General features: G+C 49.8%; 5 protein-coding genes across 5 annotated transcripts; all 5 read right to left on the minus strand.

Moving 5' to 3' along the window:
- Nucleotides 1–2364: 2364 nt before the first annotated feature.
- Nucleotides 2365–3747, minus strand: NECHADRAFT_76073 (uncharacterized protein; the record flags this gene model as incomplete). The annotated part of the gene is made up of 1 exon (XM_003046343.1): nt 2365–3747. One exon carries the CDS (start codon nt 3745–3747, stop codon nt 2365–2367), a length of 1383 nt encoding a protein of 460 aa, XP_003046389.1.
- Nucleotides 3748–5298: 1551 nt separating this feature from the next.
- Nucleotides 5299–6946, minus strand: NECHADRAFT_76074 (uncharacterized protein; the record flags this gene model as incomplete). Its single annotated transcript, XM_003046344.1, has 3 exons — nt 5299–5409; nt 5457–6091; nt 6151–6946. 3 exons carry the CDS (start codon nt 6944–6946, stop codon nt 5299–5301), a joined length of 1542 nt encoding a protein of 513 aa, XP_003046390.1.
- A 2402-nt stretch (nt 6947–9348) lies between these two features.
- Nucleotides 9349–11067, minus strand: NECHADRAFT_90736 (uncharacterized protein; the record flags this gene model as incomplete). The annotated part of the gene is made up of 2 exons (XM_003046345.1): nt 9349–10836; nt 10912–11067. 2 exons carry the CDS (start codon nt 11065–11067, stop codon nt 9349–9351), a joined length of 1644 nt encoding a protein of 547 aa, XP_003046391.1.
- Nucleotides 11068–13224: 2157 nt separating this feature from the next.
- Nucleotides 13225–14345, minus strand: NECHADRAFT_33838 (uncharacterized protein; the record flags this gene model as incomplete). Its single annotated transcript, XM_003046346.1, has 3 exons — nt 13225–13790; nt 13878–14055; nt 14109–14345. 3 exons carry the CDS (start codon nt 14343–14345, stop codon nt 13225–13227), a joined length of 981 nt encoding a protein of 326 aa, XP_003046392.1.
- Nucleotides 14346–14722: 377 nt separating this feature from the next.
- NECHADRAFT_76077 (uncharacterized protein) lies at nt 14723–15672 on the minus strand (the record flags this gene model as incomplete). Its single annotated transcript, XM_003046347.1, has 3 exons — nt 14723–15175; nt 15214–15408; nt 15466–15672. 3 exons carry the CDS (start codon nt 15670–15672, stop codon nt 14723–14725), a joined length of 855 nt encoding a protein of 284 aa, XP_003046393.1.
- Between the last annotated feature and the right edge of the window lie 166 nt (nt 15673–15838).

A 15838-nucleotide genomic window follows, 5' to 3' on the forward strand; every position in this document is an offset into this window, starting at 1 on the left:
TACCTTTCTTTCTCACGCGTCTTGGTTTCACTGCATTTCCATGTTACCGCTAATGGGTTTGATCCAATACGATGCTCTTTGTCTGAAAGACATTGAACATCAACACTGGCGTGCGGTAGCTGAAGCTGTGATCTTTTGTATCCGTAGCGCCTTTCTCAACTATATTTCTCTTTGTTTGCCCAGGTAACGGTGAGTCAAGCCAACATTCAGAGCAGTCAATTTTCAGAAACCGAGTACCGGCAACCCCACAGTCATAGAGTGTGTCCGGGATGTGTCATGTCTGTTGTTTGTTGATGGCGGAACTCCTTTACGTGCCAGAGCTGCTGTCTCTAGTTGGCGATATTCATAAAGCCCTTGACGCTATTACTACGTTGAAACTATCTTCCTTATGCTTATAACTAGCTAGGTAGTTATAGAGTTGACAGTCATCTTCTCAAGAATATTAAGTAGAATGACAAACGGTCAGAGATGATCAGGCCAACACACTAACGATGCACACTGAGCAAACAAGGTGAAAAGTCCAACTCATAATAACCAATGGCAGCGATCAACCGACGACGAGACGATGCAAGTGTGACATGTACTATGAATTTTATTGAAAGGCATTGGGCATAATGGCTTGATTGTGTATAACTGTATTTATTTGACTGGGTTGCCTTGATCTACCTTCTGGGTATGCTATGAGGTTAAATTAATTTTCAAGTACTATGAATTTTGTTCAAGGTGCTGCAGACCCCCAATCCCTACTTGATTCTTTCACCTTCAAAGGCAGACCAATAATGACATTGCCGGCGGCATGAAAAGCTACTGATGGTGTCGTTGAACTTGCCGTTGCCGTCCTTTGGTTCAGCGTCCTCTTGGTTGTCATTCTAATCGCCGTTGCAGCCACAATACCTGTCAAAGTCAATAACCCAGTTCAGAAGAAGACCGTTTTGAAGCGGAGTTAAGCTTACGGATACGAAGCTCACCTGTAAGTGCCCTTGACGTTATTCCGGATCCATCCAGATCGGATGACTTGGCTCAAGCTTGAGAGCCAAGACGCGGGGCGACGCTAACTACAAGCTCCCGCAAGGCTGAATTTCCAAGATCGTTTGCCAAGTCCCCAATCGGAATAGCTTCCCCCTAAAACTCCGACGCCTGTCTCGTGTAGCGCATGGGCGCAGAGCTAACTATCGACGACAATGCGGCTGCGAGGATCCTTTTGTATGTGCCTCGCTTTAACCAACATGCCATGGATGGAATGGGGGCTTTCATCACACACACGCCAAGAGATGAGTATAAACATGTTAGCCGATCCCCCTCTTAATATAGTTGATAGGGTAAAATAAAAATCGATGAAAGTGCTGTCAGACATCACTTCTTATTATAATATATTTTGAATATAATTCTATTTATTCTTTTGTAAATTGATTTATTATCCTGAAGCCGTGTTCGTGAATATTTTGAGGAGTTCTGGTGGTTTCGTTTATTCCTTAACCGCCGTGCCACACCCATGTCAACACATGCCATGAGGGCCTCTTTTCTCCTCAGGGGACAGCTTGCCCAATCAGTAGTCTGTCGCTTGCCAAGATAATTCTCGGGTACGGGCACAGAAAAGGGGTGTCATGTGTCCTCAAGAAACTCCTTAGCTGACCAGTAAACAGAAAGTGCAATAAAGCCACTAGTGATCACTATCTCCTAGAATCAGGCTGTGGGATCAGGATTCCCAAGTACTTTGGCTTGTCTCCCCCTTTATCGCTGTACCTTTGGACGACAGCTTTTCGTAAAGCGCTTATAAAATATGCAGTTAGCACCATGCTACGAAAAGGCGACCAGTGAATAAAAACATTGATTCTAGATATTCCCTAGAGCCTTAAAATAATATTGTAAATACTCTCCATGTGGCATTCAGGCTCCCCGATAGTTCGGGCCCCGGGATTGTTGCCTTACGCCTTATGCATCATGCACCTCGACGTTTTGAGGCCACCCATGACGCCACTGTCTCACATTCTATAACATTATTGGATCATGGGCCCAAGTCGTATCATAGGGGGAGCCTCAACTCATTCTTGAGCCCCCTTTAGATTCCCAACTTGCGATCACCCCTTGACATCAGGCTGCGAAGAGATACGGTGAAGTGAGCATTTCAAAAGCGTAGAGTGTTAGCGGTTGGGGCCTACTTCTAGAAGAACCAATGGCTTAGATTGCTCTGTCAATGGACTATTCGAAAACTACACCTCTAACTAGTCTGCTCTGATTTTGGGGACAACTGTGGTCAACGCCTGTCGAAAAGAGGAACTGCTAAAATACATATCAAAACCTTAGAACGAATGTAGATATTTCATCGTTCGTTGTTCCCCGGAAACAAACTTCACGGCCCTCTTCCTAAGGGCTAAACTCTTCATCGTCCGTGGGTGGTGTGTTGATGGGTGTCGTGTGTTCATCCTGGCCGTTTTCCATATCTCCCTCCTCGCCTAACCGCCATGCTGCAAGCATCTGGGAGAGCTCGTCAATTACCCAGCTCCTCCCGATGCTTTCCTTTGCTGAATGCCAAATCTTTCTCGCCTCGCATGATTCAGGAGAATAAGCGTACCGTAGGAACTCGAGTCCAACAGTCTCTTCAAAAACGGCTTGGAGTTCCTTGGCCTCATCGTTCTCGGGCTTCTCCTCGGCAAACTCCCAGATTGCTTCCTCGTTGATGTAGTCCTCTATGTCATCTGACCAGTATGCCTCGAGCCATAGCCAGGCTGGAGGTGCGAATGCCACAATGGCTGGTGCATAGTGGGCTTCATCCCAGTCCAAAATTCCTGTTACGGTGGCAGTCTGGTCATCGGGCGTATCAACCATAATGTTGCGGGGGAAAAGGTCTCCATGGTGGAAATGATATGTTGGTGTATCTGGTCCAAATGTTTTGTGTAGTGTCTGCATTGACTTGACCATTTCAATAAGGCCTAGCCAAGGCCCTTCTCCAAATCCTGGTCCCGAATACTTCTCGTGCCAGCGTAGGAGGCGCTCGCAGAGCATGTTGACAGGATGCTGGGGCTTAATTGGTCTCTTTGAATCTTCATGATCCTCCACAAACTTGAAGTCCTTGGTGGGGATGGCATGGGGGCAACTGTTGCTCTCTTTGAAATCTGGCAAACCGCCTGAAGAATTGGTGGCCTTCTGAACGTCGAGAAAGAAATTAGCCACATCCTTGGTGACTTGAAGTCGCTGTTGGTGGTTCAATTTGTTCCAAATATCATCTAGACGTTGTCCAGGGAGTCTCTGTTGCAGGATATACGGCTGGCCGATAGGATTTGCAGCCGAGGAGTCTTCTTCTATGGCCACTACATGGGGAATGCCGACAGCCGTGTAGGTGCTCGCAAGATCAAGGATACACTTGTCATAGTCCAGATGTGCTGAGTGGAAACGTGGGACTCGAAGCACGTAGTCTCCTGGTCCTAGAGAGCCTTTGAACAGTAGAGAATTTTCCTCGGAAGGGGCACTGCCCCCCTTTTCTGCATCCTTGATGTCGGAGGGTGGAGGAGGCTCTGGAGCGACTGCAGGCTCCTCTAAAGTGGCTGCTGGCTTTTCTGGGACGTGGATGGCAATGACTCGATTGCTAAAACCGCCCTTCATTCGCTCAATGCGAATGTCGTCCAAGTTGTAAGATGGCCAGAGAAGCCCGCATAGTTGTCGAACTTTGTCCCGGAAAGTCTGGAACGGTTCGTGCTCTTCGTATTCGGCCGAGGAAGTCGGAGTCGCGCTCCGAACGCTCTCGGACATGCTTCGAGGAAGGGTACCGTATTACCCCCTCTGCTCGACGTGGGAAGGGAGTTTCCAGAGATGTTCAGGTGCTCTGTTTTGTTTAGAAGAGAATCAGGCTGTGCTTTGCCAGCACCCCCTTGACGAAAGCTTAGTCATTTATCAGGTGCTTTTTGTCTCAGAAGGCTCGGCGAAAAGGGAGGATTATACTGTGCCTTGGTATGAGCTCGCGATGCCGTCAAGCCGATACATTCGGCTCCATTTTGGATATAAAAGTTAGTGTCGGACCTCAGTAATACTGTACTTCTGTCTTTCTCTGGGGGACTCATATCTATCAGGTGGTCAGCATCGCTGCCCGACCGGCATCTTCGTCCTGTCGGCTGTGTGTAACAAACAACGCGAGCTGGCCTTTTATACGTTCCATTCTCACCGGACTACAAGGATTCCTCACACCATTCGCGCCTCGGAGTAACGCATGACACGGTATGCGTGGCATCGCCCACTCAGAGACCGATGGCTCTCGCACGACATGGTCAGCTGGAGCTCCAACAAAATTACTTGCATGCCAGCCTGCTTATGCACAGTTCTCTTTACTAGATTATCAATGGATAAGAGTCTGAATGTGCAAAGAGGGCCTCATCGCCTTATGTGGCATCCCATGGGGATAATGTGCAATTCGCATTGCCTCGTAGAATCACACCTTGGGCTCGGCTGATAAATACCTACGCCTGCTCGCCCCCTCATTTCCTTCATTCAATGCCAAATTCTAGCCTCTCGACCTCGATTCCTATCACTAGGAGTCACCCCAACTATGCCCCGTATCACAAAGTCTCGCACAAATTCTCACCATTGCCCTGGCGCAAAGCTCGACGGCAAATGTCGATGGAGCAAGTCATCGCCACGATATTGCAAGAACCACCAGGAAATTTGCAAAACTCACAAGTGGGTTTACCTCGTGGGGGAGAAATGCCCCTGTTGCCCCAGCATACTATCATGTGCACGCCACCCCAACGTTCGATACTACGAAAACCAGTCGTGCCCTTCCTGTCAAGCCGAACAAGCAGCGGCAGCAGAAGCAGCAGCAGCTGCAGCCGCCGCCGCCGTCGATCCAAATACATGCCCTTACAGACAGGGGGGGCAATGTCGGTGGAAGAAAAAGCTCCAATACTGCACAAACCATCAGGGCAAGTGCTCGACGCACTACGAGATCTACGACAAGAACTACGGATGCCAGAGTTGCCAGTATGGCGGTTAACATCCATGTCCATGACAAGACGGCCTAGGACACGGCGTTGTGAGGGTGGAATGTAGGCGTTATGCAAGAATGAACTCGACTATGACTGTCTTTACTTCATTTTGTGGAATTCCTTGATTGTGTTTAGGCGAACTATTTTCTTTTGGCGCAGTTCTCATCAGTTGGCACGCGGGAGGTATGAGTTTGTTCCCAAATGGATGATTTTCTAGTAGGGCCGAAGTTAACCATTGAAGACTTGAAGTAAAGCAAGAAATCAGAATGTCAAACTCCTGCTTTATGGTTGATAAGGGTCCAAAATTCCCGCAAGCATGTGCCCCTCAGAGTTCCCGACCAAGACCGAGAGGCATGAATGTGCACCAGTCTGATCGGTTGCCGGACCTCCTATTCCTTTTTAACCGAGGGCTCAGCTTCTCTGTCCACTGTCCAGCCTGATGCAGACTGTGGGTATAAACGAGAACCTTCCTCCATGTCATACCTGTGTCCATGAAATACCATCAAGTACATGCCTCCTCAGCTTCAGATATGGGTAGATTGAGCCCAAATTCACGAGCCTCCGAGGTTGAATGCTCATCACCTCTACACTCAGCTCATAGTGTCCGCCGTCTGGTGCAACAAGTACCTCTTGCCACGCCCGTTTAACCTGGCTCGACATTTCCAAGTCCCACGTGCCCTGCCACACGATTTTTCCAGCCCGGTCCAGCTTCTCGTAACGGAAAATACCAGCCTTTCTATTTCTGGCTTCGCAGTTCCAGATTTCAAGAATCCCAAGCTTGGGCATATGCTTTGCGGCCTCTCCCACTTTCACGAGCAGCTCGTTTACCACGTCGCTTGAACGTGTTAAAACAAGATTTGACGTTAGTGCAAGTGTTGCTAAAGATGCCCAATTATGAGAAACATGAGGTGAAAAAAACTCTTGTGCATCAAAGGCGAAGGAGATGGAGAGGTGTTTGAGTTGATTGCTCCATTTGTTTTCTATCAGGGACCTGAGAAGTCGCTTGTTCGATCGTGGGAGTCTCATTCTTCCTTGGCGGTGGTACGTGGTACTGCATTCGTCGTAGAAGCTGAATTGCTTCAGGGAAGATGGTAAATGAAGCCCAATCAGCGACGAACCTATCCCATGTGTTAGTATTCTTGATCATGTCGTATGCTGGGGAATTGATGTAACTAACCCCTGTCCCACTCCTTATCGCTCAGCATCCAATTATAGCACCATCTCTCAAGATGAATGACCTCAAGGCAGGGGGCGGCGTTGAAGATGTCGGCAAAGGCTTTTGGGCTGATGTTCCGAAAATACTGTCGACGAACAAGAAGACGGGTGATGACTGGCGCGCTGGGAAGAGAATGATGCTCGCCGAACTGGAACTGGAGGGCCCGTGAGCCTAGATAGCTCCGCTTCTGCCATTTCCACAAATCCATGAAGCCCGGATCCCAGGGAGGGTCTTCAAAGCGACTCGCGTGATCTATACGCGGATTTCCTAGAATACATTCAGGCAACTGACGATCCGGCAGATCCAAGTTATGCATTCTTGTTTCAAACGACGAAAAGATGCCGAGTTCGACTGTGAGGCTGTAGTTTTGCCAGGTAGCAAGGAATTTCCAGAGATGTGAAACTCCTAGCGTGAAGATGTAGTTATTGAAGTGGGAACAAGGCTCATGATCATATTCCCCAACTGGTATCTCCAATAGAACGTGCTTGACGTAGCCTCTACGGCTTGAAGCAGGGCCAACGAGGCGTTCAAATCTTGAAATGCAGGCTGGGCGCAGGGAGATGCGGCGAAATGTTGACTTTTCTACAATTCGTTGCCAAGATTTGCAGACACAAGCGAAGTTCGAGGGACGGGCCAGTCTGTCCTTTGACGTGTTGTGCGGTGTCATGAGCCATTCTAGGATGTAGAGCTGGATTTCTGGTGGGAATACGTTCTTCTTTGAAGGCCTGCGGGCCATAGATCGGGTCACACAAGGCATTTTCGGGTCGAGGTTGGATTGTTGGAAATGGGGAAACGAGGTTCAATCGAGTACATTATATAAGTAAGTATGGATATAGCATCAAAGTAAACTTTTGAGTCATGGCTTTTCTTAGGCTGCCATATTTTAGAAAAGTTTCTTTCTCAACAAAAGTATATCTAATACTTGCAGTGAAATGCATCCGAGTTAGGCCATTGCATTTGCATTGCACCACATGTATGAGGACACGGAAGTCTCTGTTGAACCTAACAAGTCTTACTTGCTGATAGAGATAGAGTCATTAAGGGATTAACTATGGTACTTTACCAGATCAAAGCCAGTTAGCGACAATAAGTCCTATTAGAAAGGACGTTGCATGCCTACTCTGCACTGCACAAATGACTTCACCTGGAGTTATATAATGCCCATAGTTACTCTTCACATAACTCTTCTAGTAGAGTTTCGTACTGCTTCTCTGACCAAATCCTTCAATCATGATTGGTTGAGAAAGCGGATGATGCAACATGGTGACCAAGTCGCTGCATATAACCCGATTTAGATGTCAAGGCCTCTTATTTCCTTGCTTGCTCGAGGACCAGTATTGGGTACTGAGGAGGGAAGTAGACTAATTATGATGAGTTCTTCCTATACTCACTAGAACTAAGATAAAAGATTAACTCACTCTTGTATTATTTTTATAGATTCTTGGATAATACCTTAATAATGGGGATAAAGATGTTCATAAGTCCCCGCCCAAGCAAGGAGATACAGCGCTAAAACATATCCACCAAGGCTGTGCATAGATGGACAGACGTGTTGGTATATCGGACTGACGATCCGTCTTCACATGGCACGGGAACTTTTGGAGTAAGCTTACTGTGATGCCGATCTTGCAACCTGTTTCATCCTTCGTGTCGCTTTAAATATGGCGGAGCAGAGACACTGGTGACGGGTTATGTCATGGTGCATCTAGAGTAAACACTATACCAACCTACTATGTAGATGCTTGAAATCATAGTTCTCTTTCAAGAATGAGCGGGGATGAAAAGACGACATCAGTCGCGCTACACCGCAACTGTAACTGCGAACTTGGCAAATTATTTGACTAAAAGCGGAAAAGAGGCGGTAAATTCAGATCCAACACGACAGTTTCGCTCTGTCAACGTTACAACGGATCGGCAGTATGCCAATACCAGTTCTCTCTGGGCGAGTAGGCGAGATCCGCTCACCTCGGGACATCGATCACGGCAGTGAAACTTACATCCTGTCCTCTGCCCTATTCGCACAAGATTGACTATGCCAAGTCTGACATCTTCATCGATCGCTCCGACCAGGCGACACAGTTGGCAGACATGATGCACTGCCTTTGATATTCCTGTATGATGTTGTAAGAGATACACGGAGAAAGCTTCACAGCATCTTGATCCATTCAGTATTCATGATCCAAGACAAAATACGCAATTGCTTACGGTCTTTCAGAAGAGCGTCATGTCAAGAAGTGAAGAGTTGTCAGGTATAAATTGGATGGCTATTCCATCGAGTTCAGGACTTTATCAAACACGAACGACCTCAGCATTACAACACACAGTACAACATCTTTACAGAATCAACTCCTCTTTTCCAATCACCATCATGAAGTCCTACATCGTCACCCTTGCCTTCCTCGCCAGCCTCACCCTCGCAAACCCCATCACCCAAGCCCCAGCAATGATGCCTAGAGCCGAGAACTCTGAAGGAGAGCAAGTTCAAAAGAGAGACTGCAACAGTAGAGTCGGGGATGATTGTGGAGGAAAGTATGGAGGCTGCTGCGCTGGCCTAACCTGCTACGTGAGTCTCCAACTTCTCAATATCTTGTATCAGAAGCTGATTATTCTAGGTCACCTCTCTTCCTCTGTATGGAAAATGCAAGAAGAACTAAACCAAGTGTGGACTCGATGATACACGACGCGCGTCTAAGACGACCAAGATGGCAGGGATATGACAGGGATGGAAAGGCAACACTCACTTGCTGAAACGATGCATACATTTTAGGGATATCTATATCAACATAGCCACACTCTCTAAGATAAAAAAGTGCGCACTTAACGTCAAAGCTTCCTACCTTACGACGTCTCGTGTTTTTAGTAAAAAGATTACACAAAACCAACACTTCTTGATAACCTCACCCTTTATCATTCTGACTAAGATTATTATAACCAGGTGGGTCATTAATGTGAGACCTAGTTGAAGACGGCACTGCCTCGGCATGTCTGAGAGATCAACACTTGGTGTGTGGGGGACTCATCCCCTATTGTGACATCATTGAGGAGCATCAAATCTCCAGGTATCATCTTATTGCTCTAGTATCTTTCTCCTTGTCATGAAGCAATGCCACGCTATGAATAAAACTCCCAAAAGACACAAGAAAAAAATGTACATGCACTCTATATTGTGCCTCTTCCATCTCTAAACACCTCGTCGTACCAGGGAGCCTCAGCCTCGGCCGTGGCATTGCTGTTGCTGCACACCGTGTCCCAGTCGGTCGCCCGCAGCTCCCAGCTCTTGGTCTCCTTGTTCTTGCCGAATAACAGCGACGTCTTGAACTCGCCCTCGCCGCGGTACGGCTTGATCTCGAGGCTGCCGTTTCTCGCGTCGAGGGTAGTCAATGATGTTGTGCTATTGGGCTGCATCTGCACCTCGAGAAGATTTCGTAGGTAGGGAAAGAACCATGTCTTGTCCCACCAGCTCGACCTGCGACTCTTCAGACCATTTCTCCAAGCATTGTGATGTATCGCCACGGGGATCGCCGTCGTCCAAAAGTCGACATACAGAGGAATCTCACCCCATGTGAGGTCCTTGTCTGATGCTTCGACCAGCTTGGAGAGCGGATTGTCGGCCTTGTATATATCGGCGGGGACGCCCCGTATCCGTGGTGGTGAGACACCAGCCTCGCCTGACTGCTTCTCCAACGCGGCGGGGTTGTCAACGGAGACAAAGTAGCCGCCGTCCTCTGAGTAGCAGGTCGGATAGAAGAGCTCTTGTGTGTAATCGAGGCCGAGGTGGTATTCGAATTCGTCGCGTGACCACTCGGCAGTGGCCCTGCCCGCATTGTCATCGGCGAAATCGTCGAGGTGGACATGTCGGCGCCACAATTCCTGCTCTCCAAACACCTCTGCGAAAATGCCCTGATCGCCCGCGAGGTCCTCATTGGAGTCGATCTCGAGAAGGTCTCTGTCCATCCTGTCCTTGACGCGCTTAAAGTACCGACGCATGTCGCCCGCGGGGCCCATGAAGCTGCCGCTGTTGACATACTTGGGGCGCATAAACTTCCACCGACCAATTTTGTAGTCGGTCAAGAAGCCAAAGACGTCGCGTGGGAGGGTGCTCTCGGGCACATCGTGGCAGTAGAGGTTGGAGATCTTGTCGCGCGGGGCAACACAGCCCTTCTGAGCAGAAATGACAATGGTCTGCTCCATTAACCCTTCTTCAAAGCCATATTCTTCGAAAATTCGCTTGTTCGCCCGTTGGTTGCTGCTAAAGTATCGGTGGAGGAGGATGCTGGGGGGCAGCTGCATCCAGATATCGTGGGCATCTAGCATGAGCACCAGATCGTCTTCACCAAGCTTGTCCTGGTCGGGCGCATCTGGGCCCGTCGCCCACTCCAGGTAGTTGAGGGTACCAGTGATCTTTCCCAGCTGCGACGGGCCAATTCCCTCAGCGTCGGTGTGAAAGTCTTTCTTCCAGTTGACGATTACGGGCGCTGGGTACCCCAAGGCGACGATGCTGCTGATGACTTTGCAGAGGTCATGGCTGGGTCCATCGACGGGGAGGACAATGACGAAATTTCGGTGCCCGGCAGATATTGAAGTCGGTGATAGGGAGGAATCGAAGTGTATCGGTGATTGGGGATGCCAAACACTGTCATTAAGCATCTGTTCGCGTTGGTCAGCTATGACGACTGGATGCGGGCGGGAAGGGGGAGAGGATGCGGGTGCAGTATCACATACTAGGTAACATAAAGTTAAAGTGACAGATAGAAGAGTAAACAGAAGCAGACACCCCCTCCGAGCCAATCTCAGTTTTGAACCTCCATTGAAGCGGTAGAATCTATACCGAGGACGCAGCGTCACCGTCGCGCCTGGTAGGGCAATGTGTGAAGACATGTGTCATGGGGGGGAGACCAAGAGATGAGGCAGCAGAGGGAGGGAGGACTTTTTCGCATGACAAAGGGGAATGGAAAAGCGAATAACCAGATAAAGGGAGGGAGGGAAAGACAAGCAAAATGGTGGCGCCCGGGTAAGAGAACAATATAAAACAAGGCTTGCTTTGCTTGCTGTGCGTTTGTCTTGTGTGCTGCACAAACAAAGCAAAGCCCATCTCGAGGTCGATTGCACTTGATATTTGTACAATTTTTACTGTACTTTGCAGCACCAGGCTCTCGCACTCCATCCCTGAAGAAGAAAAAAACCTCGTCAAACACCAAAGCCAGGCACGCCCCGAGGCGCTTGACGTTTCTGCCTGTGTTGATCACCCTCTTGCGCCCCCAAGTTCCCATCCTTTCTACAAGGCCAAAGGGGCGTGTAGATAAAGCTCTTCCTTGTCCTAGTGGAGGTTTTTAGTCGCTAGCCCTGCTAATTCGAGACAGATCATCTCATGCTCGGGCCATCTGACTGGTTGCAAGTCACCTAGGGCTGTGGCCGTGGAGCCAACCTGGCCAACTGCCGGGGAGAAGAGCAAGCCCTGTTTCCCCCTGTCATTGTTGTACTCTTTCCCCTGGTTTGTCGCTGCCACGACGGTTGCGCCATGAAGGATCCAGCTAATTTGCACATGACCAAACGAGAATCGGTCAAACTGGGTGACAATCTCTTGTAGTGATGCGCGTTGATTGCCATGCGCTGCCCCAGCACTGCCAAAGCCTAGACTCCACAACAATGAAGGAACCGCCTCCGCTCTCCATGAAACATTCCTTACGAAAATGTTGCAGTCTGACGCCAGACAATGAACGATTGACCCATGGCTAAAAGTCTAAAAGCAGCGATTGGATCTGTTCCTTGTTCCTTTGGTACCACATGAGAAAAAAAAAAGCCTCCGACTCAGCCCCTGAACAAAAAAGAATGCCTTGCTGTCCTGCTTGTGAAACGACGCTCACGCAACTGTTGCCCATTTCAATTATGCAGACACAACCAACAGCCTCTCAGCACACGGCTGGACCAATGGTTGGGTGCATTTCTTCCCCCGGCTACCAACAGTGTGCAGTCGTCGTCTAGCTGAGCGTGCATATCACAGTGGAACCATATTTAGCCAAGGGGGCTGAATTCCTCCTGGCAATGCCATCCTAACCATAATACAAAAGGTTAACCCCGCTTGTACATGGCAGAGTTCGAGACTGGTCGATTGTTGACACGCGGCAAAGAAGGCTGCTGCAACAAGGCTCTGCTAAACTGTCGTCGTGTCAAGGAGACCCGAAGGATGACGAAAGATCGGCCGCTAACTTAGCCAAGCATTTCGCCAAGTCGGTTCGAGCTGACTACGTAAGCTCCACTTCGCCCTGTCAAAATTCCATGGTCGAATCCTTCCCAGGCCCCAGCGCGCGAGCCTCCTCCATGGCGTTTGCCATCAGGGAGGATAGAAGCATTTCGGACGAAGCCACGGACGAAGCCACGGCGCGTGGGGATACCAGCAAAAATCGGCTGGCATGGTGGATGCAAGTATTCTCGCCCCAGATATTTGGCATTTTCCGAACCAGGCTGATGATCCAACTTGTCTTTTCCAGCTCCGTTGACAATCGGAAGAGGCTTCTTCCTGGCTTGCTTCGCCGCAAACACGAGGATGACCACCTGATTGGGCCTCAACCACATCAAAAGAACCATCCATTATCGTCTTTAATCTCTTATTTCCGTCGTTAACGACATTTGACCGCAAGTTGTCAACCGCCGTGATCTCGAGTGGGACGCGCAATCTATCTAGGCACCGACTTAAAACAACCCTACAAACTCTACAACTACGGAGCATCCAACCAACAATCTACGGTATCACTAATCAAGATATAATAGCAGATTAAGCGAGTTGCCCAGACCCGCGTATTCAGTCGTTTTCGGTTCAACTGCATTGATTCTGTCCCGCTTCGCCCTCTTCATTTGTCTCTTTTTTGTCTCCTAAACGGCTGCCTACCTATCAACGCGCGTCCTCCAACATCACGAGAAACCTCATCCAGGGGGAATCATCTACATTCGAATCCGAATAAGGTTCTTGAAGTAGATGCCTAAAATCAAAGTCGCCGAAGTGTCGGCGGACGATGCCGAGGAAAAGAAATCCCTCGACTATCGAATCCTACCAGAGTGGATGGCATACTCCATAACGCCGACGGCAAAGTCTCCGTGCTTCTCCATGACGGGCCTCATCTTGTCCCTGACCCTGTCGCTAAGGATCCTGCTCCCGACGATTCGACACACAATCTCCCTCATGGCCGTGTCGGTCTGAGGCGTGCCGAGGTAGAGTTCGTCGACGACGTCCGGAAAGCATTCCGCGTGCTCCCACTCTAGCTCGACGGCCCGGTAGAATCTATCCCTCGCCAATAGACGGAGGGCTGGCACGTCGTATTTGTCCGCCATGATGTATAAGCGAAGGGGGAGTGTCATGTCGTTGCGGATCTTGACCAATCTCTGCATCGCCTCCTCTTTGTTTAGTGCCAACAGCTCACACAGCTGCATGACGGACATGGACTCGAGTCTTGGCTCTTCAGGGGAGTCTTCCGGTTCTTGCTCGCTATTGGAAGCGCTATCGCCATAATACTCGTTGTATTCCTCTTCTGGCTCCGAGTTGGAGTTTGACCTCGTCGATGTGGGACTGGGTGGTTCGTAATCCAAATCATTCTCGTCAGAGTCGTCTCCGGTAGGTCCAACTTGGTTAGAATTCCGCCGTCCAGGACAGGGAGTTGGCGGACAGTCACCCGCTAAGAAATCTTCAGGCACACCAGGCGTGTTGTTGAGGTTCTCCTGAACTTCTTCGGGGCTCATCATGGCGACGGTGGATGGCTTTCCCCACGTCTGGTTCACACCGTCAGAGTACGCCCCTGTGTACAGGAACTCAAGAAAGCGCTCAAGTACATCAGGGTCATCATCAGGGAGCTCAACAACACGAGAAGCAGCTTCCTGTAAAGGGATAGCCGTCAGCAGGGTCCCCGCCTCCGAGTGTGATTACCAACCTTGAAGTTGCTGCTCAAGGCCCGGTCAAAGAAGGTGGACTGGGTGCAGACGATGGCACGGTGGGCCTTGAACTCACGCCCACCGCAGCGAATCGTCATGTCGGAAAACTTTTCGCTGCGCAGCAGAGTCGACAGGGACGCGTGAATCGACGTGGAGCAGAACGCGTCTATCCCGTCGTCCTCTTCATCCCGATACTCGTTTCCGGTGGACGAGGGAGCCCCTGAGTGAGTCGGCATACTCGTGTTGGTTAGTTGCCAGGAGGGTCAGCTGCTCAAAGGATCCTTCGGGAAATGACAGCCTCGTTTTCAAACACTTGGCTTGGTAAGTCTTGTTGTTGTTTGGAGGTTGGGCCATTTGATTGGCGGGTGAACGCACGTTGGCGGTTGATGGAATATGCAGGTGTATTCACTTAAGCCATTTAACGCGGCATTGGATCGCCGGCGTTAGATGTCCGGTGTATTGATCTTGGGATTCATAAGAACTTGGGGGTTTCTGTTCTCTTTGCACAAAGTTGAGCACCTGCTCTGAGATATCTAAAGCCAGGGAAGTGGATCAATCAAAATCCCAATTTGCCAGTCGACGCCTAACGTCCCAGGTCTACCCCAAAATCACATCAGTCCTGCTTGGCTTCCGTCAGATAATCCACGACCCCCACTGCCAGCTCCCCGTTGAGCGTCATTTCCTCTCGCATCCTCTTCTTCAATACATCGTCCTCGGTCTTCATGCCGACGATCATGTGAAGTGCTTGTCGTAGCGGGTCTTGCTCTGAGGTCTTGTCATAGATCGTCTGCACGATCTCTGAGAAGAAGGCCGTCTCGTCCCATGATGCCGTGCGCCACAATTTTAAATTCAGCATCTCCTTTCCAGTTTGGAAGAATCGATCCCGAGCCAGCAGTCTCAGCGCCGGAACATCGTACTTGTCAGCTAACACGTAGACCCAAACCGACTGCTTCATTGCCCATCGTCTCTTCTGTTTCTTGCTCTTTTCGGCCGGCACTACCGAGCCCTTGAAGGCGTAAGGGCTCCATCGGAGTCCTCCTGCTGATTCTTGCTGTCTCGGCGTCCCCTTGGGTCCTCCGGGTCGAGACCCCCCCCCCGGATTACAGAGGTGTAGTCGCTGGAACCTGGTGCGCAGTTCAGTCTCTTGAGAGTCTGTTCGTTGGTCACCTCGACAGCTTCTAGCACTGTGTCCCGATCGAATCCGCCGACGCTGTAAGTGCCAGTGTAGAGGAACTCGAGAAAGCTCTGAACGGTGTTGGGGTCATCTTCCGGGAGATCAACGATTCCGGAGTCCCCCTCCTAGCATCATCAAATCAGCAAAGACGCATATCACCCATACCAAATAAAGGCACTAACCTTGAAGTTACTACCGAGAGCCTTTTTAAAGAAAGAACTCTGGGAGCACACGATGGCGCGGTGGGTCTTGAACTCGCGGCCCTGACACCGGATGGTCATATCGGAGTAATCTCCACTGGAAAGGAGACTGTCCAGCGATGCGCAATTCGAGGTAGCGCAAAGGCTGTCTGTGGGCAATTTTTCGGTCTCCCAGGTCGGTGGTGCCATGTTGATTCCTTTGACGCGTTTGTGATTATTGAGAAGGAAGAAGAGAAAACGAAGCAGGTGTGACGACGGATGAGTGACCTAGGGCAAGACGGTTAGTACCTGGGGCAGCGTGAATGGCATCCTTCTGCCACCTCGACGGGAGGGAATTCCCCCCGAATCTTTGCGC

The sequence above is a fragment of the Fusarium vanettenii genome, assembly GCF_000151355.1.
Source record: "Fusarium vanettenii 77-13-4 chromosome 2 genomic scaffold NECHAsca_18_chr2_1_0, whole genome shotgun sequence".
Lineage (NCBI taxonomy): Eukaryota > Fungi > Ascomycota > Sordariomycetes > Hypocreales > Nectriaceae > Fusarium > Fusarium vanettenii.